Source organism: Myiozetetes cayanensis, unplaced genomic scaffold (genome assembly GCF_022539395.1).
Source record: "Myiozetetes cayanensis isolate MyiCay16 unplaced genomic scaffold, myiCay2020 scf34, whole genome shotgun sequence".
Taxonomy (NCBI): domain Eukaryota; kingdom Metazoa; phylum Chordata; class Aves; order Passeriformes; family Tyrannidae; genus Myiozetetes; species Myiozetetes cayanensis.
The window spans coordinates 2,715,166-2,742,907 of record NW_026087566.1 but is presented as its reverse complement, the minus strand read 5'-3'; the positions used below and the strand labels follow the sequence as shown (position 1 = coordinate 2,742,907).

Sequence of the window (27,742 nt, the reverse complement as noted above, 5' to 3'; positions counted from 1 at the left end):
GGAGCATTTCAGGGGGCTGGTGCAAGGAGGGGAGTGTAGGAACCCCATGGTCCCAGCACAAACACTTGCTGCAGCCTGTGGAGGGGGGTCTCTGTGCCTCCCACAGTTCCACAGGCAGCATCCAGGCCTGACCAAGACATGCCAAAGACCACAACGTCACCGCTATGATGCTGCACATCCTCTGCCCGGGGCTCAGCCGGAGCCATCAGATCCTGCACATCCTCTACCTGGAGCTCAGCCCAGTTCCTGTCCTGCAGACAAGTGACTCTCAGAGGGGCCCCTTGGAATTTAAAGGTGTGTTTCAGCCTTACATTTAACCAAGCCCACCGGACCGTGCATGGGCACAGCCCCCAGCCTGTTCCCCAGCCCTTCACTCCACACAGCCACTCAACACACACCTGCAGCAGGTTTTCCCCTGGTCCCTGCGAGGCAGAGAAGAGCAACTGTTGTGTGCTCTGACACCCCATGTGTGTGAACCTCCCAGAGCTGCCTCTGAAGGCAGCAGGGCCAGCGCTGCAGGTTCTCATACCAACACGAGCCTGCCAAGGACCCATCTCCGCAGACGCTGCTGCCTCAGAGAGCATCTGGCGCAGAGTCTGCCCAGGCCAGATGGAGACGGAGCTGTTTATTCACACGGAGGCAGCCTGGCTCCCTCCCCGCTAGGGAGGTGTTCTCAGCAAATTTTTGGTGGCGTCTCCAAATCCTTACACAGGGCTTTTAAAACTTTGTCTCTGAGCAAGCATGGGATGAACTCACTCCAGCTCTTTCCAGGAGGCTCCCTGGGAGACACGTGTGTGCTCCCCAGTGCCAAAGGGTGAGGGCTGGAGGAGAAACAGTCACAACACTGGACCACAACAGCAGCACCAGTGCAGCCCAGGTACCTCTGGGATCCAGACCAGTAATAAACAGACTGCAACAGACTGGACTCCCAGAGCAACCAGACCAAGGGGCAGCAGGTGGGGCAGCTTTTGGCAATCCCAGCAAAGGACCCAGCCCTCAGGATTCAACTGAGGTGATGCTTCGGGCTGCTGCATTGGGTTTATTGCTGATTAGAATCAGTCAGATCTAAAGGAAACAGCCCTCCAAGTCAACACCAGCAGAGCCCTGTCATGCTGGAACACACCACACAGTATCCCAACCCCGCTCAGCCACCGTGCCAGCACCCCCAGATCCGAGGGCAGAGGGGTCCAAGCCCCCACCCACTATGGGCAATAACAGCTCTGCTCACCTCTGGATAAAGAGAGTAACACTTCAGAGGAGGAACACATAAGCTGAACACCTCTGGATGGTCCCAAAAGCAGGTGTTGAAGGACTTTCTCTTGGGTAGCAGGTTGCTAAGAGCTCAGGGTACAAAGGGAAAGCCAGGATGTGTGGATATTTTGGAAAGATCAGAAATTCACTACTGATTATTTCTGGACCCCGATCATAATTTATTCTGTCCTTGCAAAAAGAAATTCCCTTTATATATCTTTATACTTTAAGCACTAGAAAAATTAAGATAGACCTTTTTAATATATATATTTATATATGTATATTTATATATATACACACATACACATATGTACACAATGACGCATTTAAAGTTGTATTTCCTCGGCCATTACAATATCATTCCCTAAATCTCTTGCTCTTGAAATGATCATGACTCGATGCCACTGCTAAAAATACTCTGTGCTGTGCACAAGGAACACCAACACGACACCGCCAGGCATGTCGGGGTCGACTCAGGGCTAGGAGGATGCTCTGCCTTTTCTGCATTCGCTCTCGAGGCTCCAGAACAACAGATATTATTATTTTTGCAGAGTATTAAGCAGAAGCTGCTGGGTATCTTTGTGCAAAGGCAACATGACATTTGAGCTCAAGGATTTGCCTTCATATCCCTAAAACAAAATAATGACAAACTCTTGGGGAAAAAAATCACTGCAATCTGGGATCTCAGGTGGCCCCGGGATTTTGAACTGTGGGCGATTCGGCCAGACGCTTGGGGGATGAGGGAGATGTGGTCACAGGACCAGCATGGCTTTGTGAAGGATCCTGTTTCCTCTTCCCAGCACGGAGCAGGTCACCATCCACTGTGGCTGCCCAGCCCTGCAGTGACCAGCGATGTGGAAAGGCAGCACTGAGCTGGTGCTGGGCACTGCCTGCAGGCCCCGGCTCCCGCCCGAGGGCTCAGCCCTCACTGGCCACGCTTACTTCACCTGCGTCACGATGAACCCAGACTCCCTCATGCTCTCGTAGTACTCGACGGCCAACGCAAAGTCAAACTCACTGATGGCCGGCCCGTCGATGGCGATCTTCATGAGGTCAGAGAGCCCCTCGCCCTTCATCCGGCGCGACCGGCTGCGCTTCAGCAGCTCCCGGCCCCGGCTGATCTTCTCGGCAAGGACTGAGCCCAAGGGCAGGGCCAGGGCGATGGCCGCCAGGACAGCGAAGTCTGGGAAGAGCTCGTGCATCTCAGAGCTGCTGTAGACCAGCTTGACACAGAGGTCCTTGAAGGAGAGCTGGCTGAGGCTGAAGACGATGCGCTTGAAGAGGGGGAAGTCACTCAGGGCCCTCTCACTCACCACCACCCGCGAGTACGCCTGCAGCAGGAAATTCAGCTCGCTGACCCCGTAGCTGCCAATGTCCTCCAGAGACTGGGGGTAGCACTTGGGGTTGAAAATGGCCGAGAAGGAGCTGATGGCCTCCAGAACACTGGTGGGGAACCTGTCCAGCAGGTTGCCCCGCACACTCTCCAGGTAGGTCTCCTTCAAGTGCTCAAAGTGCTTCAGGTGCACCTGGGAGCAGTTGGCCAGCTCGATACCCTTGTAGTAGAGGCGGCTCTCGCCCTCCCGGCCGTCCTGCGGGTGCTCGTTCATCTCGCTGAGGAACTCCTGGAGGTTCTGGCCGCTGGTGCTCTGCTGGGCCTGCAGCGTGGTGGCCGTGGCCGAGACGATGGGCTTCAGGATGGAAAGGTCAAAGTCCTCGATCTGGAAGAAGCGACTGAGCTTCTGAAAGATGGGGAGGACGTCCAGGAGGATCTTGGTGAAGGCCACAAACTGGAACTTCTTGAGCTCTTCGCAGAGTCCACGGGCCACAGGCGAGTGCTCCGCCTCGCTCTCCAGCAGCAGCACCAGCGTGGGCCATGAGGAGTCGATGGCTTCCACAGCTGGGAAGACAGAAGTCCAGCGGATGGCTTTGGGGCTCCCGAGGTCTATCTCACAAAGGTCCAGGACTCTCCGCAGCTCCTGCAGGCCATCGCTCTCCCCCCGGCAGCTGGAGTAGAGCCTGTACACGGCATCCACAGTGGTCTCGTACTTCCGGAGGTACTCGGTGGTGCCGATGGTCTCAGCCGGCAGCAGGGAGCTGCCGTGGGACAGGCAGTGCATCTCGGTGAGGAGCGGGCACAGCGAGGTTAGCGCGGTCCCCACCCCGCTCAGCCGCTCGGCCACCAGCGAGGCGCTGTCGGCACTGAGCCAGGTGAGCTTCATGGTGGGGATGCCGAAGGAGCGCATCACCTCGCCCACCTTGCCCGCCACGGTGGAGGCCTCCCCGGCGGGCAGCTCGAAGCTGCCCAGGAAGGCGGTGGAGGTCTGCCCGTTGCAGGGGGAGACAGTCGTGGTGAACATGGCGAGGCTGCGGTGCTCCAGGACATCCACCGTCTCGTCCACCACCAGCCCCACAAACGGCGAGGCTTTGATCCTGTGCCTGTCCTCGTTGTGCAGGACTTTGGCGATGGCTGCCTGAGCCAGTCGAAGGAGGGGCACAGGGAGGGAGAGAGAAACACAAATGAGGTTCAGATGCAGCAGGAGACGCGCAGCCCCCAGCACACAGCAAGCGGCCGGGCTCTCACCCATGGGCTCCTGCAGCAGCACGAGGGCCCAAGCCAGGGAAAAGCCCTTGCACACACAGGCTGGAAATCACTTTCCTTTTCCCTATACTAAACTGCCTCCTCCCACCCCTGTCCGGCAGCCCGAGCACAAGGCTGAGAGCTTGGGGGCCCCTGCCCTGAGCTGGGGGTCAGAGCCCCACAGCTACAGCAGGACCCAACAGCACCAGAAGCATCAAGACATCAGCCCCCAATACCCCATTCCCAAGCTGCTGCCTGTGCTGGCCACAAGGCAGGACACCAGGAACCTGCCTGCTCAGTTCACCTCCAGCAGTTCCATCAGTGCTTCACTGGCCCAGCACGGGCAGGAGCAGCAGCAAAACTCTGCAGCGTCTTTTCCTTCTTTACTCATTTTCCCCCACTTCAGGCACACGCCCCAGTTTGGAGGGGAAACTTCCTCTGTGTGTGTGTGTGTGTGTGTGTGTGTGTGTGTGTGTGTGTGAGTGCTGTGAGGATCACCACAGGCTGGGAAACCTAATTAGTGGGTTTAGTCTATCTGCAGCAAAATAAGGTTCTGCAGAGAGCCGAAGAGCCTGGCAAATGGCCAAGACTCACTAAAAATTTAATTTGATTTTAGCAGGCACGAGCCAAGCGTTTGTAAAACTCAGAAAAATCCTTTCTGAACCCTCTGCCTCCTTCATCCTTCTGAGCACCCAGTTTAGGGCAGAAGAGGAAAACCCCCAATGTGCTAACTGAACTCCTGAGCTTTCCATCCAGCAAGGAGCACGGCAGGCTCAGGGAGCTCCTGTGGGCACAGACACCCCGCTGGCTCTGCTGAAGGCTGAGCACCGTCCAGCCCTGGCAGGCGCAGACCCCCAGCCCCGCACACCCACCTGCATCTCCCTGACGCTGCCGGGGTGGTAGTACTCGCTGTGCTCCGAGGCCAGCAGCGCCTGGCACAGGTTGAACTTCTGGAAGCTGAGCAGGGAGGAGCACTTCTCATCCGGGATCTCCTCCTTGGCCATCCAGTAGACGGTGGTGAGGACGGCCACCTTCGCCGGGTTCACCTCCACCTTGATGACCGAGCGCAGTTCGGGGTGGCCGCGGACGCGGGTCTCGAAGGCCAGCTGCTCGCGGTTCACGGCCAGCGCCTGGCGGTGCGCGCCGGAGGTGACGTGCCGCAGCAGCGCGTGGCGCTGGAAGTTGTCCGTGCCCACGGTAAAGGCGTTCTCCGCCTTACCGTGCTTGTTCTTCACCAGTGCCTGCCGACACTCTACGCAAAACATGAGTTTCCTCTCATAGTCAAACTCCAGCCAGGTAAACTCTTCCTTCCAGTGCTCATTGAAATAGCGTTTACACTTTTTATTGGAATTGGAAGTTTCCCCAGCCGGCTTTTTCCCCGGAGGCACCATGCTGCTGTGGCTGGGAAATCAAACACTACGGTTGAACCGCACCGTGCCTTGAGGAGCAGCCTGCACATTTAACTTAGTAAGAAGGTCTATTACCACTCTCCTGGTCCGACTGGAGATGAAAGAGACACAAGGGAAAGGGATTAGGGCCCTGCAAACCTCAGCCAGGGCTCAGCGAAGGGCTGCGGTGGCATGGCGATGGTGGCGTGGTGACAGCGGTGGTGACAGTGGTGCTCAGGGCAGGCCAGGCTGTGCGACAGCCCCAGCACCATGCAGGGGCATCCCATCGAGTGCCGGCATCACCGTCAGCTCTCGGTGTCACTGGTGGGACTGGTGCACGCACACACAGTGCCATCACCACAGGGACACCCATACACTCCCCTCCGGAGCAGCCCTTCCCACTGTGATGATGCTGGGAAGGTGAGGAAGGCTCAGAGCTGGATGAAACATCCAAAAGGAGCATTCAGCCCCAGAGGAGCAGCACCTGCCGGCAGTGGCGAGTGCCAGGGCTCTGGAGTTGCCTGAGGGTGACTGGGAGACAGCTCAGACACAAGTGCCTGTGCACACATATCTGTGCTCCCAGCCCTGCCTGGCTTGTCTCTATCCCAGGGAACTGCTGAAGCCATGGCAGGTCCCATGGCAGCAGGGCTGTGCTCTGCACAGTCAGTGCCAGCCCAGCATCCCTCCCAGGGGGTGACACGCTCAACCTGCTCCAGCCCAGGCTCCTGAATACCTACTGAGCTACAGGCTGCAAAGCACTTACACACATAACCAAAACAGGAGCTGCAGGGTTTAAGCATCCACTTGACCCCTTACCTACATTTCAGCCCCACTCAGTCCAATCCTCACATTCCTCCATGAACTGGACTGAAAATCCAAACTGAGCCTTGATAAAGGTGGTGGGAAGAGGAAGAACCTAGCACATGGTGAGGAAGGGGTAGAACCAAAATGCAGAGGAAAATGGAAAGAACATGGACACTCAGCAGCAGCGAAGCCGGGAAATACCATCAGTCCATGTGACTTGCTGAGAAACCCAAGGGGAACTTGGGGTTTTTCTGAAGAACAAATATCCCAAACCGAAGCCATTACCACAGCCCCTAGGGAGCAGGGGGAACACAATTTAGGCATTAGAGCAGCACCCCAACTCCCAGTCCTGTGAGTGTTCACTCCCACGGATCCTGGGCTTCCCATGGGGTGCCCTGGGTGATGCTGGCAGGTGGTCCTGGAGTGCCCAGCACCGCAGCTGCCTGGCACAGCAGCCCCATCCCAGTGCCAGAGGGGCACCGAGCTCCTCCAGCTGCAATGGGACAGTGCTCGGCCCCAGCAGGTGGATTCCTATGCTCTCTCCCTGTCATTGACCCCATTCACTCCCACCCCATCCAGCACAGCCCTCCACCACAGCACTCACTCCAGTAAAAAACGCTGCATTGAAAAGAAAAAGTAGCAATTAGTGTGTGGGGTGCATGGGGTCAGGGGGAGCTCGGGATGCAGCAGAGCACCGCAGCACCCCCTTCCCGCACGACCCGCGGTGCTCCAGAGCCAGTCCCGGCACCACCAGCCCAGCACCCCTCACTGCTGCTGCCCACGGGGAAGAGCATCACTGCGCGTCCTGGGCGACTCGGCAGCAGCTCCAGATGGGGGTGACACTCCAGGACTGACTTGTGAGAGGACAAGCTGCTGCCCCCCGAGCCTCGTCCCCGGCGCATCACCCCGTGCGGGTGAGCGGAGCAGCCCCAGCGCCCAGCCCAGCCCGGCGCGCCCACCCCGCTCACCCACCCCTAAACATACGTACCATGGAAAGGCCGCCATAAGCTTTGGGGTGTTGGGGGAAAGGGGGGGGCGGGTTGCAAACTTCCCAGATTTGGGGTTCTTTTAAATGGGGGATAAAAATAAAAAAATATATTAAAAAAAAAAAAAAATAAACAAACAAACAAACCCAGCCAAGCAACGCCAATCCAAAAAAAATAAATAAATAAAACAAAACGAAGCGAGGTGCTGGGGAGTCACAATCAGCAGCAGCAGCATCAGCAGCAGCACCGCCCGGCCCGCAGCCCCCGCGGGGCCGAGCTGCGGGAACAAAGCCCGCGGCGGGCGCCGGCTCACGGGAGCAGGGGCGCAGCCATCTTGCTGCGAGGGCCGCCGGGCTCGCCGCTGCTCCCGCCAGCCCACGGCGGCAGTGGCCACTAGCGGCGGCCAGCACCGGGCAGGCCGCGGGGGACAGCGGAGGCAGCAGCCGGGACACGGGATCTTCGCCCCCTCTGGGGATGGAGGGTGGAGAAGGGGCGGGGGGAAGCACACGGGGCTGCTGCGCCCGCTGCCCGCCGCGGAGAGATGGGTGCTGAGCGCCCGGGAACACCCAGCATCTCCCAGTCCCAAGGGATGCTCACACCGGGTCCCTCGGCTAGGGGCTGGGCACACGGGATGAGCTGCAGGAGCGTTTGCGCCCAGCCAGGATGGGTGTCCCCCCGGGTTTGGGCAGAGCCGGGATGCGAGTGACCCGCACATCCCCCCCAGCCACGGAGATTCGGCAGGATGCAGGTCCAAAGCCCACAGCGTGTTCCTGGTTACCCGTGCTCCTGGTCCATAGCTGCAGGGCTGAGCCTGAAACGCACCACCTCATCCCGGGGCTCCCCAATGAGCACAGGGGCTCCACTCATCCCCCAAAAATCTTTCTTTTAGAACTAAATGCAGGTGAGATTTAGAGCCCCTCACCTTCTTCCAGAAACAGGGTTTTGTGCCACCTTTGCTTTCCCCCAAACGATGCTCCTGAGGACACTGAAATCCCAAAGGACACCAGTGTCCTGCAGGACCCCTGACAGGAACTCCACTCCTCATTCCCCAACACAGACCCTGTGCCTGGGAGCTGAAGGATGCTCCCACCCCGACTCCCCCTGCAGAGTCAGGCTATGAGGAGGGATGTGGCCCACTGGAATGTGCCTGGATTAGGGGCTGCATTGTACCTGGCTCCGGCTGGCTCCACACCAGGGGGGTCTGGCAGCCCCCGGTGAATTCCTCTCTTCAGGCTCCTCCACATATCCCCGGGCAAGAGGCTCTTCCTGCTCTGGGGACATTCCTGCCTGGCCACCTTAGCCCAGGGTTAATGAGAGCAGGAGCTGGTGAAACCAAAGCTGGCTCTCAGGGTGAAAATATGCCAAATTTATTCTTGTGCTAATGCCTCGAGAAAAGAGGATTGAGCCTTTTTAATGAGTTTTTAGGCAGGAGCCTGCTGTGTCTCCCCTGGTTCCCAGCATTCAGAGTGGGACTGCAAAGGTCAGCAGTCCTAAGTGAACAGTGGCTGGGGCCAACCCCACTTCCCATGGGGACCCCATCAAGCCCCTGTACTGGGATCCACTAGCAGGACTGGTGGATTTCAGCTGGAAACACCCTCTGCCTGCATGGCTGAACTCACTGATCCCTTCTGCCCCGCGTGCCCACTTCTGCTGGAAGCCTCCAGCTTTAACATGGGTTTTGGGCAGTGTTTACGGGATGTCCCTGACCCTGCGGAGCACCCTGCCCTCGCATCCCTGCCAGATATCAGATGTCCTTCCTAAAGGAACTGAAGTGCAGATACTCCTGTTTACCCCCATGCAGCAGCAGCCGCCTTGGCTTGAGCCAATCATTGCTATTTTTCCCTGCTGTGCCGTGCCTGGGAGCCGGGCAGGCAGGTGCCCCGTTGCACCAGCACATCCATCATCTGCACAGCACGAGGGTGGCCACGGCCATGAGCCACAGTTTCCATCTGAGCCCCGGTTTCCACTGGAGTCCCACGCTGGCTGGAGCAGACCCCAAGCATGTGGCTCCCACTGGGATGCTCCAGGCCAGTCCCTGACACCCCTACCATCACTCCAGCCCCACATCCACGGCTGGGTTCTCCAAGGGTTCCTCACTGCATCTGTAAGGAGCTGAACAAGAAAAGACCAAATCCTGCCATACTACCCCAAAAGATTTTAAATCCCTGAGTCCAAAGATATTTATGAGATTTTGTTTCCATTCCTGCTCTAAGCCAGTCAGGCTCTGGGGAATGACGCACACTCTTCCTGCAGGGAAGCAGAGGTGCTGGTGTTCCCAAAGCTGCTGACCCCAGGGAGCCCCATCTCTGCACAGCCCCCGGTCCTCCTGTCCACCCACCCCGTGGTACCCAGCTCCACCAGCCCCCATCCCCGGCCATCACAGAGGATGGGGCAGCACCCTGCAGGTCCCTGCTCCCCCTGTGCACCCAAAACCCTGGCTGTGACAGCCCCCAAAACGAACTGGGAGGATGCACAGGAGGGAGGACTCACAGGAGCTGCCCGGCCGCATCCCTCACAGCCGAAGGTGGTGACAGCTCAGTTCAATCTCTGCCGCGTGTGGCGGAGGGGGGAGGCAGAGAGGAGCCGCTGTCTCGTGTGGGAGAGAGCACCCGGCACCGTGTCAGCTCAGCCAAATTAAAAATACTCCTGCAGCCCCCGGGCTGGTGCCTGGACGGGCGGATCTGGCAAGGACAGCTCCTGCGGGATCTGCAGAGACCAGAGGGAGACGGGAAAGGGAAGGTGCTCCCACACAGGGAAGGGGATGCTGGAGGACCCCAGTATTTCCCTGCTGTGTCCCAGCTCTCCCACACAGCTCAGGGTGCTCAGGGAGGCTGTTCCTCCTCTGCCAGGGGGGCCCTTCTAACACTGCTGTGGGCACAGAGAGTCTGGTTCCAGCATGCTCAGGTCCTTATGGAGGAGCCTGGGTGGGTAGTGGGCCATGGAGAGGGAACCAGTGGGTGCTGCTGGAAAAGAAGTTCCCTGAGCTGCTGAAATGGGAACCCCCACATCTCCCAGCCACTGTCAGCTTACAGGATGCTGCCTCGTGCCTCCTTCCCCTGCACAGCCTTGTCACAACCTTCAGCTGCGTGACTGCAGCTGGCAGGGAACAAGCCTTGAAATAAACTCGAATGACATCCCTGCAAACTCTGGACATGGCCACAACAGGATTACTGGGCTGGGGAGGGGGGGCCATGCTCATCTCTCCCCGCTGGCGACCCCAGCTCTGGGCTGAGGCTCCTCTGAGCAGCAGCTGAGAAGGGCAAAGCCCTTTTGTCGAGGAGCAGAGGCAGGGACAGGGTGATCTCTCTCTCTGGGCTCCCTCCAGTCCATGCACCTGGTCCTTGGGAGGCAGCTCGGCTGCATCCTGCTCCCCAAGAGCCACAGGGAGAATCACCCCACACCACTGATGTCAAAAACAGCTGCTGAGGAGCAAAACTGGACATGGGTCTTGCTCTATCAAGCCTCTTTTCCTCCCCCTGCCAACAAACATCGACTCCAACTGCCTTTGGATTTAATTCCCAATTCTCCCTATCTGCCAGGTAATGATCTGAAAAATCAGCATTTAGTGATGCCTCCCCCAGCAGAGACTTCAACCAGCTCGGTGTCATCCATGTCACAGCCAGCACTGGGGCTGGTGCAGCCCAGCCAAGGCCCCACCAACCTCTGCCACAGGTACCAAGGGGCCCGGGAAGGATCTGGGCTCATCCTGACCAGTGGCAGTGAAAAGGAGGTGGCAAACACTGAACCCTGCTCTGGGATCCACTGCCCACAGCCCTGCCCATCCCTCCCTGGGTGGTGGGGGAGAGGTCAGGGTCTTCTCAAGAGACTGAGAGCTCAGGGGAGCACCAGAGCCACGGATCAGTTTAGTCTTTATTCTGGGCACTGTATAAATCGTACAAATTACAGCCAAGTCCAATTCATTACAGCCAAGGAGCGGCTGACAGAAATGAAAAGGGAGAAAAGCTCCTCAGATTGATGCTTTCTCTCCATTCCAGTGAAATAACCAATTTGGAACAAATTAGGGGCTCCCGTCTCCACCAGCCTTTTGAATTGCCTCCAAGCCAACGCACATTTTTCACAGAGCAGCATTTCTTCCATTAGCAGTGAAAATTAATGATTTCTATTATTGAAGCACCTGAAGGCAGGTGCCTCCCTCACACAGCCTGGGCTGGGCTGGCATCAAGCCCCCAGAGAGCTGAGAAGAGCCACGAGGAGACAGACAGGTTCAGAGAGGATAAGTGACATGGCCAGGGCCACCCAGCACAGCCAGGCTCCAGCCCAGGGATGGCTCTGGGGAATGCCCTTTGCTTCCCCCCACCTGCTCTCTGCTCCCAGTGTTATTCCTTGAGCACAGCTCCATCGAGGCTACGCCGGTGGCTGGAGTGTGTAACCCCCCAGCAAAGCTGCCCCACAGCTGGGCTGGTCATGACCAGGGTTTGGAAGATGACACACATCCATCATTATTTTTAAATTAGATTTTTATTTCCTACCTCTAGTATTTCATTGTAATTTCCGCCACTCCTACCCAGGCCACGCTAATATAATCACTATGGTGGAGAGTGGGAGCAGCCAGCCCACTTGTTCCAACATCCCGCTCAGGAAAGGCAAAAAAAAAAGCAATTTGCTAAATCCCCAGCCCCTGCAGTCATTACAAGCTCGGGGACATCAGGTGGGTGCTGGAACAGGCCATCAAAGCATCGATGCTGGCAGCACCTGCCGGGAGCATCAGCACTGAGAAACTTCAAAAAAAAAAAAAAAGTCCATGTTTGCTCAAAATACTTGTTAGCAACTCATTGTTGCAGCAAGGTGAGGCATAATTAAAAATGGGCTGAGGAGATTCGTGAATTATACCCTCGGTTTGATGTTGGAGATGCAGTGATATTTTCTAGCCCACATCATCCTGGAGGTCGAGATTAGATGACAGTTTGGTCTAAAAATACTCTGAAGGGTAGGCTGAGGCTGTTGGAGGAGGTTGGAGCCCCCTGTGCCCCCTCCCCCCCAGGTTTCACTCAGAGTTGAAACCAGGGGACAGATGTTTCCCCCAGGACATTGCTCGGAGCAAGCCCCAGTAATAAAAACAAACCGCTGCATTTACAGGGAAAATTCACCCAAAACAACCGCAGGGAGAGCTCCGTCCCACCATCTGCCAAAGAAGCCCCAAAGCCAAACCCAGCAGCTCAGTGGGGCCAGGCTCCCCTCACCATTATCCCCACAGATTCCAGAGGGCTGGAATCACCATGCAAGCACTATCCAACCATCACATTCCTCCACCCAGAGGTCCCAGCACAGGATTGCCAGCAAGCCCAGAGCATTGCGGGGTCAAAATTGAAGCTTTAGTGGCTATTCAAGATTTCCTCCACATCTGAGACCACAAGGTGAAAAGCAAGCTCTGCTGTTGGGTTTTGTTTGTCTTTTAAACCTGCCTTGCCCGACAAGTATTCCAGATAAATATCCCGAGTAGTGTTACACGTTCCAGAGATACAGGGAAAGACAGCTTGGAGAAAAGATTGTGTTTCAAACTATTAGAAAAATTAAAGTGATCCATGGCAGACAGCTGGGGCTGCAGCCACCCCAACGTGGGCACCTCAGCGCGGCCCTGACTCATGGTGCCAGACCAATGACATCCGTGTTCCCGGCTCCAGCAGCCAGAGGCACCCCAAAAGCACACGCCAGTGACATGTTACCAGAGGAAAGCGAGTGTGTGGCAGCCTGCAGACGTGCCTGTGCTCACACGGATGTGCACACGCATGGGGAGAAGCGGCGCCGCTGCCCTCAGGGATGTGCCGGACCCGTTGCTGCTCCCCAGCGCCTGCCACGAACTTAGTGCTGATAATACCAAAACCACTAAAATTACCAGCCCTGAATCCACATGAAACGGGTCCAAGAGCAGCGTCACGCTCTGTTTGCAGCCGCTGCTCTGCTCTTCGAGCCTGCGATGGCCAAGCCTGGCCATGGAGCTCCACCACCAGCCACCTGGCCACCCTTGCCAGGACACTGCTGGCCGCTCCCCACAGCCTCATTTCACACAAAAGCACCAAAACATTTGCATCACGGTCGCAGCAGAAACACAAGTTGGAGCTGACAACCCAGATAAAGAGCAAGGGCAAAATCCAGCCCCGTCAGCACACAACCTTTTCCCTCCTCTTTTTGCAGCCCTGGGAAAAATCAATAAGATGCAGTGAGTCAAACTCAGCTTGAATCCCGTAAGTAATTAGGATTAGCAGGCTGGGAGCCGAGGGAACAGGCTGCCTGTGTGCTGGGCGGGGAGGGACCATTTTGTGGGTGTAGGGTACAGCCTTGGCTGATGCAAATAACAAGAACAGCTCTTTAACGGGTGTTTTAGGCAGGACGGCAATAGGGAATGGGAATGGCATGATTCGCTTAGAAACAAGAAAATCTCATGAGGGTAATTTGGGATGCCAAGCCCCACTGGGAGCAAGATGGGGACCCCACAGGTGAATCAATATTTGAGTTTGATGCCGAGCCCATTCCTAGCCCCTCGCTCCGAGCCCAGACTCTTCAAGTACTGCGTATTCCTGGGGCTCTTTCCCGGCAGTAAATAACCCACCTCAGTGTTTCACTATTCAGAGTTAAGTTTGTGGCCAAAATCTCAAAGTGGAGAAGAGACACAGACACACGCAGCCTGAACATAGCTACCAGCAAAATAAGAACCAATTCGTTGTGTTTCTGTCCATGAAGAACAGCCTGGACCCTGATTCAGTGCCCCTTTCCCCAGCTCAAGGAACGCGGCAGAAGCCGGGAGCACTCGAACCGCGGCCGGAGCAGCCCCGGGACAGCAGCGGGACGATACCCCGATCCCCGCCGCGCCAACCCCACCGTCCCTCCGACCCCCGCCCGGACCCGGAGCCCCGCGGCCGACCCGGTCCCGCTGCACCGTCGGTCTCCGGTGCCCCGGGCAGCGGCTCCACCAGCGGCGAGACGGGGGTGAGGGGACCATGGGAGGAGAGAGAAGGGCAACGGGGAGAGATGGGGCTGCGGCGAAAGTTGCGTTTCACCCACCTAGAAGCATTTTGGATGCGGCTGCGTCGCCTCCGCGCTGCCGGTGCCTCCCGCTCGCCGGGCAGAGCTGCGGGCAGGGCCGGGCGGGCGCACCCCCTCTCCGCCGCCCAGCGCTGCCACCCCTCGCCCCGCGTCCGGCCCCGCCTCGGCCCCGCCGGAACGCGGGGGGAGAAGCTGCCGGAGGTGCCGGGTATCAGCGTGGAAATGGGCGGGGGGAGCGGGCGGCCCCCGCCCCGCACAGCCTCCCCAGCGCCGGGGCTGCCCAAGCACCGAAACCCGGGGCGGGAGGAGGGAACCTTCAGCGGCTCCGCTGCGCCCCCGGGGCTCTGTCCGAGCGTCCTCCAAGGGGGCTGCTTTGGGGTGACACCTGCCAAGGTGCCCCCGTGGGGTTTGCTCAGGGAGGGGAGGCAGCGACAGCCACCCACCCCGACCCCCGGGAAAGGCTTCTCGGCAGCAGGAGCAGCGTGTCCCTGCCTGGGGGTCCCTGCCCAGCTCAACGCTGACGCCAAGCACTGGAAACATGCAGAGTCCGACCCAAGCACGGCGTCAGCTCGTGGGATGACATGAGTGGACTCAGGCAGCCTGATCCACACGAGGGGCTCACCCTAGCCCCCCACGACTGGGGTTTTCATGAGCCCAGGACCTGATGCCTGCCCCATTGGTTGGTTAGCAGAGGCTGTGGCAGTTGGGTTCCCCATGGCAGCACCTTCTCTGTGCTGGATTTTTGGCCTCTTCTCGGTAAGGGAGGCTCAGGACTTGCTTACACTGGTGCCCTTTAAACAGGGAAACGATGAAAAACCTGCTTATGAAAAGAGGAAACAATCGTCTCCCCCCACTCCCTCAAAGGGAGACAACAACAAGGAGGGAATTAAATACTTCCCTCAAGTCAAACAATTCAAGGAGTTGGGCAGGAACTGCTGGGCCTCGGGCAGAGTGAAAATGAACATGTTAAACCATGAGATGCTGAAGTCCTTTCCCATGTGCCTCAGCCAGATCAGGCACTTTTGGGGTAAATTACAGAATTTTGGTGCACTGAAAAGCGTCTAAAGCCATCAGGGTTTCCCCTGGGCACTGCTGCCAGGCCAGGACCCCCCACAGGTCCTTCTCCCAAAACCCACCCAGGCTCGGCTGGCAGCAGGGCAGCCCTGGCAGAGCCCTGGGCAGGGTGTTGCTGTTGGGGTCGTTAGCGGCAGCAATAAGTTTAGCCAGGGCAGTCGCTAATCTGGGATTGACAGCTGGCCCCGCGCGCCTGGCCCTGGCCTCCCGCAGGCTATTTAAACCCGATATTAATTTGTTTAATGTCATCAGCAGTTTGGTGTTACTGCAAGGAGCGTCGAGCAGAGGGAGCATGGAAATGTAAGGACTGGGAGGAGAGTGGGGCTGACAACCATACGGTGGCTGTTCTCCTTTCCCCTGGGATGACCACAAGCCATGAGCAAGTCTGGCATCTCTTGGCAAAGACCAGCTGGACCAATGTACAGCCTTGACTCCCTGCTCCATCCTCCATCCACCCTTGCCCCCATCCCTGACCAGCCCCTTGAGTTCTACCCATCAATTCCATCAGTAACTCCTCTCCCAGCTCCGTCTGGTGCTGTGCCCATCCCAGCTGGGCAGGCAGGTCCAGGCTGGCATTGCCATGGATGAAAGGGCTGGAGCTGGTGTGACACAGAGCGGGGGGAAGGAGGAACGGCGGCGTGGGATGCTGTGCTCCTTTGTGGCCAAGCCTTTGAGGCCATCTGGAGCAAGGGCTAATTGCAGGTGCTGATTACAGCCCCTGCCATTAACGCCTCCGGCCCTCCCTGCCCAGCCCAGCAGATCACTGGAATTTCCCGGCACTGCAGCGTGGGTCCGGCGGGTGCATAATTTGCTATATTTGTCCCTGCACCCTGGTGGGCAGGGGAGCAGCACAAAACAGGGCAGCAGCACAAACCCTCCCACGGGGCCCAGGCCCGTGTCACCCTCCTGGTGGTGCCATCATCCTCTCCATCCCCCCGGGGAGCAAAGCCCGTGGCTGCTGCTCCCCGCAACCTGCACTGTGGGACGGAGCTGCTGGAGCACCTTCCCTGGAGCTCTGTGAAGGCCGTGACAACCGGCTCCACTGTCCCTGTGTAATGCCCTAAAAAAAACCAGAGCCAACAGTGGGACACATGCCACAAGCCCCCGTGGTCACCACTTTCCGACACAGGTCGATGTCCACACGCGAGGCCCTGATGGCCGAGTGTCCTGAGAGCACGGGGACAGAACCAGAGGGTTCCTTGTGAAAAGGCCCCAGCCCCCAGCCCTCAGTGTGCAGCTCATCACACACGTCCTGGAAGAGGCAAATCCCAAACATGCAGTCAGAGGAGAGCGTTTGCCAACAGGCACCGTAGAGCTGGACTTGCTTGGGCAGGTCTGCTCGAGTTGTCCTTGTGGCTCAAAGGGAGAGGGAGGGCAGGGAGACAGGGAGAGTGCTCAGGCTCAGTTTGGGCACAGGCTGTCCCTAATGTCACCAATGCACCGGGCTCTTTGTGAGGAGAGGCTCCAGGAACTACAACAGAGAGATTAATCTGAACCCTACTGAGGGCAGTGTTAAACTATTCACTGGCTGAGAGAAATCCAGGAAAGGCTCTCCCCAGCCTTAGACTCCAGAAGCAATCTGGCAAATAGTGACTGGAATTGGGCAATGAACACATTAATAAAGGAGAAGGGAGACAGAGGGATAAAAACCCAGGAAGAAGCACTCCCCTCCCACCCCCCAGGTCTGCCAAGCCCTCCAGAGCCTTTCTGGCTGACTTTGTTCACCGAGGATTTAGGGTATAATTTGGGGGTGAAAGATGCCAGATAGGATCAAGACCGATACACCTGGAGGATGTGTATCAGTTTTCTTCTGCTCTGTAACCTGAGCCCTGTCAGGAGCAGAAGGCTCCGGCTGGAGCAGCCGCCGGCGCTTCATCCCTGCTGGGCCAGGAAGGCGGGCACTGACCTTTCCTGCTCCTGAGTTTGCTCAGGATTAAGGTAACATATTTTAAGGGCTGAATCCTCCCCTCGGGGGGTTCCCACACAAAGAGGATGGGGTTTGCAGCTTGGGTCCCCCTGTCATTCCCCTGATAAACAGGAACTCGTTAAACCGCCGAATCCACAGTGCCCACCCAGATCCTGTTTTTTAATTAATCCCCAGGGGTTTTTTTATGAATCCTTCCTGGAGATTTCTGCTTTTTTTGCATCTAAAAAGAGCAAACTGGGTGCCATGTGCCTGTGGAGGGGTCTGGTGGTCCTGGGGGACGCACCCCCCAGCTCTGCCCCTCCAAGGATGAGCTGATGGTGCGGGCAGGGCTGTGGAAGCAGAGCAGGGACATTGTGCCTCCCACCTTAATCATCTTTCCCAGGGAGATGGCTAATTACAAAGGCATCCAGGACAGGTCTGCGAATAGGGTGGAGAAACTGGATGACCTAAAAATATTTAATTATCAGGAAAAGGGGTGGAAATTACACCTGGAAACAGTTTCAGAGAGAGAATGTAATATTTTCCATCTAATCTCAGAGGGCCTTCCTGGAAGGCACAGAGTAGAGGGTCCCACCTGCCACCAAGCTTCGGTTCCCACCAGCCCTGTGCAGATTTTCTGGGGGACCACAGGACTCGTGACCTCCTCTATGGATTCAGCTGGGGATTGGCATGGAAACCACTACCTAAAAACTTCTGGATGCTTAATTAGCCAGGGATGACCTGGCTCCGGTCTCACTCACCAGGTCCCTGATCAGATCTGGCCCCTCAGGGGTTGCCAGGGCCAGGGAGCTTTTCTGGGCACACACTCAGGTGCCACGGCACAAAACACATGTTGCTGGCAAGGCAACGGCCAAATAAATTAAACTATTCCTCATAAATATGTAACTGCATAAAATACCAAAGGTGAGCTGGAGCAGCGCTGTGGGCGAGCTTTCCAAAAGCAGCGATAACTCAGGGGCAAGAAAAAAGAAGGGAACTGAATTCGAGGCAGTGCCCGCAGGCAGAGGCATCCCTGCTCCGACAGCTCCGACAGCTCCAACAGCTCCAACAGCTCCAGAGTCCTGATCCGACTCGCACGCCCCAAAAGCAGAGAGGTGGGAACAGCCTGGGGGGGCCGCAAGCCCAGCCCCTCGATCCCTGCTCCCAACCCCAGGCTGTGCCCTTGGCTCCAAAGGCCAGAATCCCATCTTCTCCCTCTGCACACCCGCGCTGACGCCATGGGGTTACGGAAAGGAGAGCTCACTCCGGGAAAGACATAGGAGCGTGACGAGGGGAGATCATCTCTTCAGAGAAAATTTTATATTGCTTACGACTTACTGTCTGGGAACATAAAACAGTTTAAGCAGCCGACCCTAAATCACAGTGACAGCTCTACACTACCCACAACCCCTCGCTCGCCCTCCCCCAGCTCCCCCCGAGCTGCCTCCGCTCCCCATTCGCCCAGTTCCAAACGCTCACTCCTCCCGTGTCCCCGGGCGAGCAGCACACGCGTGTGCACAGCACAGAGACGCAGTGGGTACAGAGAGGGACCGTGGCTGGAGGCCGGGGGGGATGAGCTGCATTTCCATCATGGAGACCCCGGATAAGTCACCTCCCCGTGGCTGTCACCCCTCCCTGGTGCCCCCAGCCAGCCCCGGTGCTCTTTGGGACAGCGCCCGGGCACGGGGAGGCCGCGCAGCCCTCGCACGCACAGCCGGGCACGACCCGCTCCATCCAGCACCTCTAATCCCCAGTGACAGCTGGGGTGGGAGCGGGATGCTCCGGGATGCAGCCGGGTGCTGCGGGATGCTCATCTCCCTCCCGTGTCAGAACAGGAGAGCGGCTGCCTGAGAACAGCGGAGCCACCCGGGGATGCCAAGGTGCTCTGTGTCCTCCCCCCTCCCTGCAGTGGTTGGGGGGCACAGCTGAGCTCCCCCAGCAGAATGCAGTTGGATGTGATGCCTGGGGTGGCCAGGAGAGCCAGGAGCTGCCTGACCCCAGAGCTTCCCAAAAACTGTGCCTCCTTCCTAGGGGGGACATCACCCCCTTCCCAGGGACCTCATCTCTCCTCAGAGCTGCTGATGGAGCCCTGTAAGAAGGCCCCTTCAGGCTCAGAGCTCTCTCGGGACGGGGACCAGCGGGTGCTGACGAGTTGGGACACGCTCACAGTTTAGCTGCTGCTTTGACCATTTTTTTCCCCACTTAAAATAAATCTCAGGCTTTTTCCTCTTCCAAACCTGCTGAGCTGATATTACATGGGAAATTGTGAAATATTCCATGGCTGCATGTTCCTCCTTGCTCTTAATCCACTTCTAATTAATGTCACGTGTGTCGCAGCCCTGAGCTGAGTGGCTGTGAAACGCTGCTGAGGCAACTTGACAGCAAACCGACTGGAAGAAAGTGACAGCAAAATCCACGATTAAGGAGAACTGGCTCACAACTGCAGGGCTTAAGAATAACGTGAGGCAATTTCCTACTGACTTTGGGGGGAAAATCGCCACTGCCAGCAGCACAGCACAGTCTCTGCCAACACCATCCTGGGCACCCCTACAGCCCACCCAAAGATGATACTTGATATATATTATCTGACCTTGACATCTTTTGGCTTGTTCTCTGTATTTTTAAGGCAAAGTCCTTCCACAGATGCAGCTGGAGCGTGCAGCCCAGCCCCTCAAGCTCCTGCCGTGGGGTCTCCTCTGTGCCCCAGCAGCAGCACAAGAGAAGCCCAGCAGCTTCTCTGTGTCATTTTATGGCTGAGTATTTAAGTTTTAAGGATCTTTTTAGAGTAAGTGTGTCAGGGAAAAACACCCCTGAAGCTCTGGCCAGGGCTCAGGGTGCAGAGTGGGAGGGCAGAGTCCCAGTGGGAAAGGCTCCACACCATGAAACCCTTCCAACCAACGCTGACCACTGATCAATTCATTTTCTATTTGAAGTTCCTGGCTCAATAAAATCAGAGATTAGTTATGCTAGAGTTATTAATCCTCAGAAAGCTGAATAGCTGGGCTTTTCAGAGGGACAGCAAGTTAATGGGGTATTTTCCGAGGATTTAGAAAGGGAGCAGTTTTCTCTGGATTCATGGGCTGGCACGAGGCTGATGTGCCTGGAGCAGGGTCTGGGCTCATGCAGTGCCTCTCACATGGAGCCTGCAGGCCCTTTCCACCACGGAAAATGGCTTTTTTGGTACAACAAGAGCTTTCAGTGAAACAGAGCTTTTCTGCCAGTTCCCAGTGCAGGGGCAAATCCCTCCCCTTCCAAGCCCTCCTAGCTCTGCCCCCAGGAGCCCCAAGGGACGTGCCTGCACCCATCCCTACACCCAAACGGGAAGGGAGAAGCCTGGAAGTGAGCAGAGGGAAGGAAACCATAAAATTACCCAACTGGGCTTCTGCAAATGATGCCTGATCCCAGCCAACATCTTTAAGACATGAAAAGAAACATTGTATTTTCCCCACTGAGATTCCAGGTTGTTCAAATCTGATCTGAAAAGCTATTTTTGCTCGTCTTTGCTCGCAGCTGAAGGGAGCAGCCGAGGCCAGCGGAGCAGGAGGGCTCCGTATGTTTGTCCTTCTTAAATTCACAGAAGCTTAAAATCTGACCCCTGGTGCTGCCTGGGCACTGGGTGTCAATCAGCACCCAGCAGATGCAGGGTCTGCCCCAGCTGAATGTTAAAGCCCCTTTAACGCTCGGGCTGGGCACGGATCTGCTGCGGGGAAGTTCGGGAGAGCCCGATGTGCTGCCAACGTCCCTGGCGAGGGACGCTGTGAGGTGGCCAGGCAGACCCCAGCCTTTCCCTGCCAGATTTCTCCTAAGGGTCCCAAAAGCAGGAGAGCAGCAAACTGCTGCAGGAGGGAGCCAGAAAGAACAATGTTCCCTCTGGCATTGCCGGAGCAGGTCCTGGCAGGCGCCCGAGGCTGGGCACGGCCGGGAGCTCCGGCAGACACGAGGACGTCTCAGCCCCGACCCAGTGGTGACACGGCTGCTGCACCCTGATTAGTCCCAATTAGACCCTAATCCCACATGTTTGCAGATTGTTTAAATCAATACATCGGGTTTATTGCCGACAAAGCCCCACTGAGCATCGCCCTGTTTATTAACAACAATTAAAGGGTTCCGTGTGGAACACGGAATAGAACAAAATGGGATTGGCACCGGTTTGCTTGGTAATGAACAGCTGAAGGGCTGCAACAGCAGAGAGCAGCCGAGGGAAGGAGGAGGGAACATGCTGCAGCTGAGCAATGAGATGCCAGAGCACACAGAGCAGGGGCACGGAAAAGGATCATGGACCAGGACCACATGCAGGATCCTGGACTGGGATCATGAAATAGGCTCACAGGTCAGGATCATGGCGTGGGATCACGCACCCAGCAGACTGTCCATGGTCAGACTCACCAGCTCCCCTCCCTCCACTGCTCCTCACGCCAGGGCACGGCTTTCCCAGGCACTGCCCTGGATGGTTTTCAGGATTTGTTTCCCAGCAGGGCTATCCTGGCCCAGTGGAGAGCATGGCCATGGACTCCTCGGTCAGTGCAACAGGCGATAACCCAGCCTTGGGCACCGTGACCCAGACTCTGTCCCACAGGAGCCAGTCAAGGGCAGTGGGTTGCCCCCAGCTGCCAAAATCAGGGAGTTCAGTTGGCACTCCCTGTGAAACTCAAGATAATCCCACCAGCAGCTGCCAGCCCCTCCAGCTCCCGGAGCAGCCCAGGCTCCCCCGGGGTCCCCACATCCCCTCCTGGGGCCCCCGCTCTGCGCTGCAGACCCAGCGATGCTGAAGCTGTCACAGCGATTTCTCTGCTCATCTCAAGCCTTTCTGCTCCCAAACACGCATGGACAGACATTTCAGCAGATAACTGGGGAAACTAGGACCTTTCCCTTTGCACAGAACTCTTGTTCCAGGGCTGTGTTGCCAAAGGGGGGAACGGCACCAGGCAGCCCCAGTGTGAGGGGGAAGGTGGCACTGAGCAGCCCAGGAGAGGGTCAGGGTGCCACGGGGCACATGGAGAGGAGGAAGAGCTTGTGACATGGATCAGCCCCAGGGCATAGCTGGCTCGGGGTGTTTTGGCCCAACCCTGCCTTGGCACTCGGTTTGGGGGAGCAGCCAAGTAGCCCCCAGGGCCAGGAGCCTGCTGCTCTGAAGGAGAGTGCTTCCCACTGCCTCTCAGGGCGATGTGAGCTGGCAGGGCCCAGGGATGCTGCTCCAGCAGCAGCAAGCTCAAACTGCTCTTTACATCCCATGACGTTTTTGAGACACTGGTGGAAAGGTCTTTTGGGGAGCAGTGCATAAGGCTGTAAATTCCTGAAATGCTCCAGCTCAGCCTGTCCTGTGATGGGAGCCCCAGAGATCATCCAGCATGACAAGGGGAAGCAGCATCCCCCCATCCCTGCCCCTGCCCTGACCCTGCAGCCACCACTCCCCATTTTGGGGTGGATCAGCTCTTCCTGCTCACTCAGCATCAGACGGAAATTGGCTCCTGAGGACTCCGAGAGTGAACTGAGCTCACTTGTGCTCCCTTGGAAATCACAGGCAATAATTAAATCACTCGTGACCCAGTTGGATTAGAACTGGCATCTGTGACATGAAAACATCTTTTATCTGTGGGCACCCCATATCTAATCACCACCTGCACTGTGATTCTGTGTGGGACAACAGGGATCTGCGATCTGCCTTGCAAGGAAACGCCTAATGAGCAATGATTTGTTTTTAAGTTGGGGTCTTTCTGGCACAGAGCTAATGAATTGTAATGACACTGATTAGCACGTTTGCCAGCGATGCTCCTCTGCAGCTTTGCTCCATAAGATGCCAGCGTTCACAGCTAATGCGGGAGGAGCGGGATCCGAGGAGCCAGAGGGGAACGGGGAGACTGAGCAGCAGCTGGGAAGCCGCCTTTGATGTAGCTGTAGATGTCAGCATGAGACAGAGATTCCAGCCCAGAGGAACATCCCATCTTTGTCTAACTCAATTATTTCATTTAATCCATTGTCTTTAACCTCCCAAAGCTCCCCCAGTGCTGACGTGCCACTGGAGTCCCTTGTTAGCTGTTCCTCTCCGTGGTCTGTGCCAAGCTGAGCCTGGCACCAGAGCAGGCACCTGCCTGAAAAAGGGTGACTGCTCCCATCACCACAGGCAGGTGCATTTCCTCAGCACCAAAGGTGCTAGTTTGGCCAGTGAAGAGCTCCCAGATAACTGTGATGGGACAGGACAGGGCCCCCCAGCACCACGACCTTGCCAGCCCTGCCTGCGCCCTCCTGCCCACACACCTCAGTCCAGGCAGGAGCACAGGCAGGAGCTCGTCCTGCGCTTGTCCTCAGCTCACTGGTGCAAGGCAGACAGGGATGGTCCCCTCCTGGGACAACGCTGGAAATGAGGTTTTTAACCAAAAGCGCAAGGAAAGGTCGGCTCCAGCCACACAGAGCGGTTGCGGCAGGAACATGAGGGACAGGGAGGCACGGGGGAGCAGCTGCAGCCTGCAATCCCCCAGTGAGCAGATCCCAGCCCTGCACATGCAGGAGCCACTGCGCCCTGCCCGGCCAAGCAGAGCATGCGGGGGCCCTGGGGCTGCGATGTCTGCGCACCCCGACGCTGGCAGAGGTCAGGGACGGTGCAGAAGCACAAAGAGCAGACTGGCATGCTCTGAGATTCTTTGGCTCGTTAGGAAACACATCCTTGGACAGCCTCCCATCGAGCCACAGACAGATCCAGGGTAGGATCTGGAAGCTGCAGGCTGGAATTTATGAGCCCTGTCCCCATTAAAATAGCCAGCGATATTTCCATCTGTCAGTAACAATGATGAACAGACCTACTCCTTTGCATATCCCAGGCCTTGCCCAAAAAAAACCAACACCAGTCAGGACAGGATTTGGCACAGAGATGGCCATTGCCATGCTGGGAATTTATGGCTCCAGTCTGCCCAGTCTCTAGGAAGAGCAGGAGCAGGGAACAGGGTAATCTTTAAGGTTCTCTCCAACTCAGGGCATTCTGTGAAATTCTCAAGGTTTGCTCCTAGCGCCAGACAAACCCTCACAGCTCAGGCAGAGCAGGTCAGCCATAGTGACAGGGTGACATTTCTGGGCACATCTCCCTGCTTTTATGCAGAAAATCTGCAGAGCCAGCTGGGCCCAGCCAGGTGAACGCTGGCAGATGGCACAGAGGGCAAGTGAGTCCTTGCCCTTGCACGAGCTCCTGCCCAGCGGCGCGGCACCTGCGTGTGCCGGCATCCCTGCTGCAGCTGAAGGGGCCTCAGCACCAACATCTAAGCAGCACTTTGAATCAAACTCAGCACAGACACAGGAGCTGTGCACAGCAGGAGCCTGGAGGAACAGGGTCAGGGTGGCACCTGGGAAGCAGCATCCATTAAGCCCAGCAACCGACAGCCACTCCACCCTCGGACACGCTCGTCCCCGCTGCACAAACCGCCTACGGAACCCAGGAATACGCTCACAAAGACACAGAGCACCAGCAGCCACACTTACACATGGACAGACCCACACGTGTCCATCCCTGCGTGCCACAGCGTGGCCTATCGGGCCCCGAAACCACCTGAGGGCTGGCAGTGACAGCTGGGGGCAGCCCTGCAGTTCTCAGGCAGACCAGCAATTGAGACGCCAAGGACAAAACACAGCGTTCCCGAACTCTCCATGAGCCCAGCGAAGCAGCTGTGCCAGAGCAAGGGCAGCCTTTGGGCAAGCTCGACCTGCTGGGTGGGCTCCTACCTTGGGCTGCCGGCATCTTCCCCTTGTTGAGCTGCTTGAGGCGCTTCTGGTGGGACTTGCCGTTGTAGTGGATCTGAGCCTGCGCGGCTGAGTTGAGCTGGATGTTGCAGACCTCGCAGAGTGTGAACGACTGGTGCTTCTTCTCCCGCTTCATGCGCTGCTCGGGCTGGCTGGGGGGGCAGCTGGCCACCTCTGCCAGCCTCACTGCGCTCTCAGGGCTGTGGGATGGGCTCAGGGGTCGCTTCATGCCTGCGGGAGGAAGGACAGACCCGCCGTGAGGACAGAGGGACAGGAATGGGGTGCCACGTGAGGCCGGAGAGCCCAGTACAGGTCCCGCACCTCTGGGTGTCTGGATCCAGGGGGAATCCCTGAACAAGAGCAACAGCGTTTAGGCTAGATGACACGAGCAGCAGCATTCCCAGAAGATTAGTGCTGGAGCAGGGAATAACCCACTTCTTCCAAGTTTCCAGCTCCAGGAGACACTCCTTGTGTCAGTTCAAGTTTCTGTTCGCTCCCGGACGGCACCGTGGGTTGGCCCAGGGCAGAGTTGGGATGGAACCAACTCTCTGCAGGCAAGAGACTCAGCTGGCAGGACTCGTGTGCGGTGTGGGCGTTCCACAGCCCATCCCCACCATGCCAGGAGGACGATTGGCACCAGGGCTGCCGGCCACCAGCAGGTACCTGTCCTGAAATTGGGTCTATCTGGGACCACCCTGTGTGGGGAGCTGGAGCCCCAGACCCACACAGGGACACCACAGAGAAAAGCTGCCCAGGGAGGCACTGGGGTCAGCTGGGGACAGCCCTCCAGCGACCTTTGCCTCGCAGGGACACTGTCCCTGCTGCCCAGCCTAGAGCTGGGAGCTGGTGGGACATCCAGAACAGCCTCAGAGGCGCGAAGGTCACCCGAGCCCCATGATCCAGTTACCACCTTGGAGCTGGCAGCTGCTGGTTACAAATACCCACAGGCACGCCGTGCCGAGACACCCCGAGGGGCCAAGCCAGGGGCCAGGGTGTCTGTGGGTGGCCAGGCAGGACCCAAGGGTGCCCTGCAGAGCCGCCCCTGGCATCCTCGGGCAGGGCTGCATGGGGACTGTGCAGGGCTCAGCCACCCGTGTACTTTGGCTCAGGCAGCCCAAAACGCCGCTGGCGTGGGTGGGTTCGGGGTGGGGCTCCCCATCCACACACAGCGCTCATCAGGCGAGGGCAACTCGGTCCTCGGTCCCACCGGCGGGGTCGGGGGCTGTCTCGGGGGCGCTGCAGCCCCGGCCGCGGCCCCGCGGTGGCGCCGCCGCTCCGCTCCCGCGTGGGAGCCGGGACCGGGCACGGCGGGGACCGGGGACGGCGGCGACAGGAGCCAGCGGGTCCCCCCCTCGCGGGGCGGGGGTGCGCTGCCACCCACCCACCCTTGGGGCGAGCACCCCCAGCCCTCGGCGGGTCTCGGTCCCATCCTGCGCCTTCCCGCACCCCGGAGGCGGCCGCGAGCGTCTCCATCAGTAGTCCTGCTTAGCCAAAAGGAGCGGGAGGTCTTCCCACGAGCTGTTAACGGAGCCGGAGGCCTTTCCTGGGATAACCATTAGCAGAACAGCCGGAAAGCGGATCTGGGAGATGATCAGCGCCAGGAATGTGAGACGGGGCTTCGGAAGGCAGCAGGAACGGCGCGCTGGTGGGGACGCGCCAGAGGGGGCAGGTCGCTGGGTGCCCTTGGCATCCTCCCCCTCTCCGGGTATTTTTAATGCAATTACACCCCGGGACGCAGAGCTAAAATTGGAACATTATGTGGACAAAGTATCCCCAAAGTCTCCCTCGTCTTTAAAACAGGCACTGCTGTTGCTCTGATTAGCCAGTGACTTCTGTCCCGGCTCCCGGGGCAGCGTTTGAAGGTCTGTCCTAATTACACACACGCTTGTTGTCTCATTCACTTAATTTCTGCTGCGCCTGTTCTGCTTCTCAGGTGTCAGGGCCACAAACCGGGTGGCTCGTGGCTGGGAGGGGTCATGGGACAGGTCATGGCACATGTGCCAGCGGTGTCCTGACCAACAACCACTCTGGAGTGGATTTCACCTTTTCAGCAAAGCGCTGAGGATCTTTTGGGATGGCTGTTACCTTTCATGGGAGGGAAACTAAAACACTGTGAAGGTTAAGTGGTGCCACCCTGGTGATGTTACCCGCCTAGGGACCCTCAGGCTCCCTCCTGTCACCAGCACCAGTCCCATGGGACTTTTATAGGGTCTGAACTCCCTGAAGCAAACATGTGGGACCAGAACCTTACTCTCAGTCAAACTGCCTTCACCACGGAGCTGAGGGGATATTGCAACAGCTGATCGGGATATCAGTCCATTCGGCAGTGTGGGAGCAGAGAAAACACCACCTGAAGAGAAAGTCTGCATGAACTAAGAGAGCAAAAAATCTGAAAAGAAAAAAGAATCTGATTCGAGTTCACACAATTCCATACTACTGAATCCACCTTCCTTATTCCCGGCTAAGAACACTCAACAGTAAATAAAAGTAGTGGAAGTAGAAGAATTGGTGTGGAAGTGGCCACCAACTACTGTCACAAAACTCCCTCAAACCCCCCAAGTAAGAACCGATTTCATGGTCCCCGTTCACATCTGAAGGGACCCTCAGAATAGCCGGAAACCACAACAACCCCTCACCTGAACACAACTCAAATCACCGTGTCCCATCCCCTGAGGTTTGCACCGTTGAGCAGCTCCGTGATCCCATCATTGCCATGAGTGTTTGCACCAGGGATCCTGGCTGTGCTCCCCCTTCCAGAGCCCCCGGGGAGCCCCAGACCCCTGGGGGGAAACAGTTCCACCATCCTGCCTCTGCACAGAGTCCTCTCTGCTGGCAGAGGCAATTTCCAACCCACCCACCCGTTTGGGCTCGGGACACAGCGACGCTCAAGAGGCAGCACCTGGTGCCCCAGCCCGGCGCAGGAGGCTCCTACCTGGTGCCTGTGAAGGGAGCACCGAGCCCTGCCCTTGGCACTGCTGAGCCGAGCCGGCTCCTGCCCGTGTGCCACAGCCGTCAGGGCACCGCAGCC

At 57.6% G+C, this 27,742-nt stretch overlaps 2 protein-coding genes across 4 annotated transcripts in view; both read right to left on the bottom strand.

Annotated features, from left to right (window-relative positions):
* Positions 1-27,742, bottom strand: part of ZNF385C (zinc finger protein 385C) — a 55,548-nt gene that overhangs the window by 13,869 nt on the left and 13,937 nt on the right. Inside the window, exon 1 of one of the 3 annotated variants that reach the window (XM_050327526.1) lies at positions 14,028-14,190. The exons of 1 other annotated variant lie outside the window; for it this stretch is intronic. In XM_050327526.1, coding sequence (XP_050183483.1) covers positions 14,028-14,037 — 10 coding nt within the window. In that variant the 5' untranslated portion in view covers positions 14,038-14,190. Of the gene's footprint in view, positions 1-7,009; positions 7,163-14,027; positions 14,191-27,742 lie in introns of those variants that run through there. One more of the 3 variants, XM_050327528.1, reaches the window with a different exon arrangement.
* On the bottom strand, positions 232-24,834 carry CUNH17orf113 (chromosome unknown C17orf113 homolog). Its single transcript, XM_050327499.1, has 3 exons — positions 24,697-24,834; positions 4,702-5,329; positions 232-3,722 (listed from the first exon to the last, which is right to left on the bottom strand). Exons 2-3 carry the CDS (start codon positions 5,218-5,220, stop codon positions 2,190-2,192), a joined length of 2,052 nt encoding a protein of 683 aa, XP_050183456.1. The 5' UTR covers positions 5,221-5,329; positions 24,697-24,834; the 3' UTR covers positions 232-2,189.

What these genes read in the sequence shown, in the direction of transcription:
- CUNH17orf113 (XM_050327499.1), bottom strand. Translation starts at nt 5,220, where the DNA reads ATGGTGCCTCCGGGGAAAAAGCCGGCTGGGGAAACTTCCAATTCCAAT. An exon ending in GCAGCGTCAGGGAGATGCAG is followed by an intron (nt 3,723 to 4,701) that starts GTGGGTGTGCGG and finishes CGACTGGCTCAG; the next exon opens with GCAGCCATCGCCAAAGTCCT.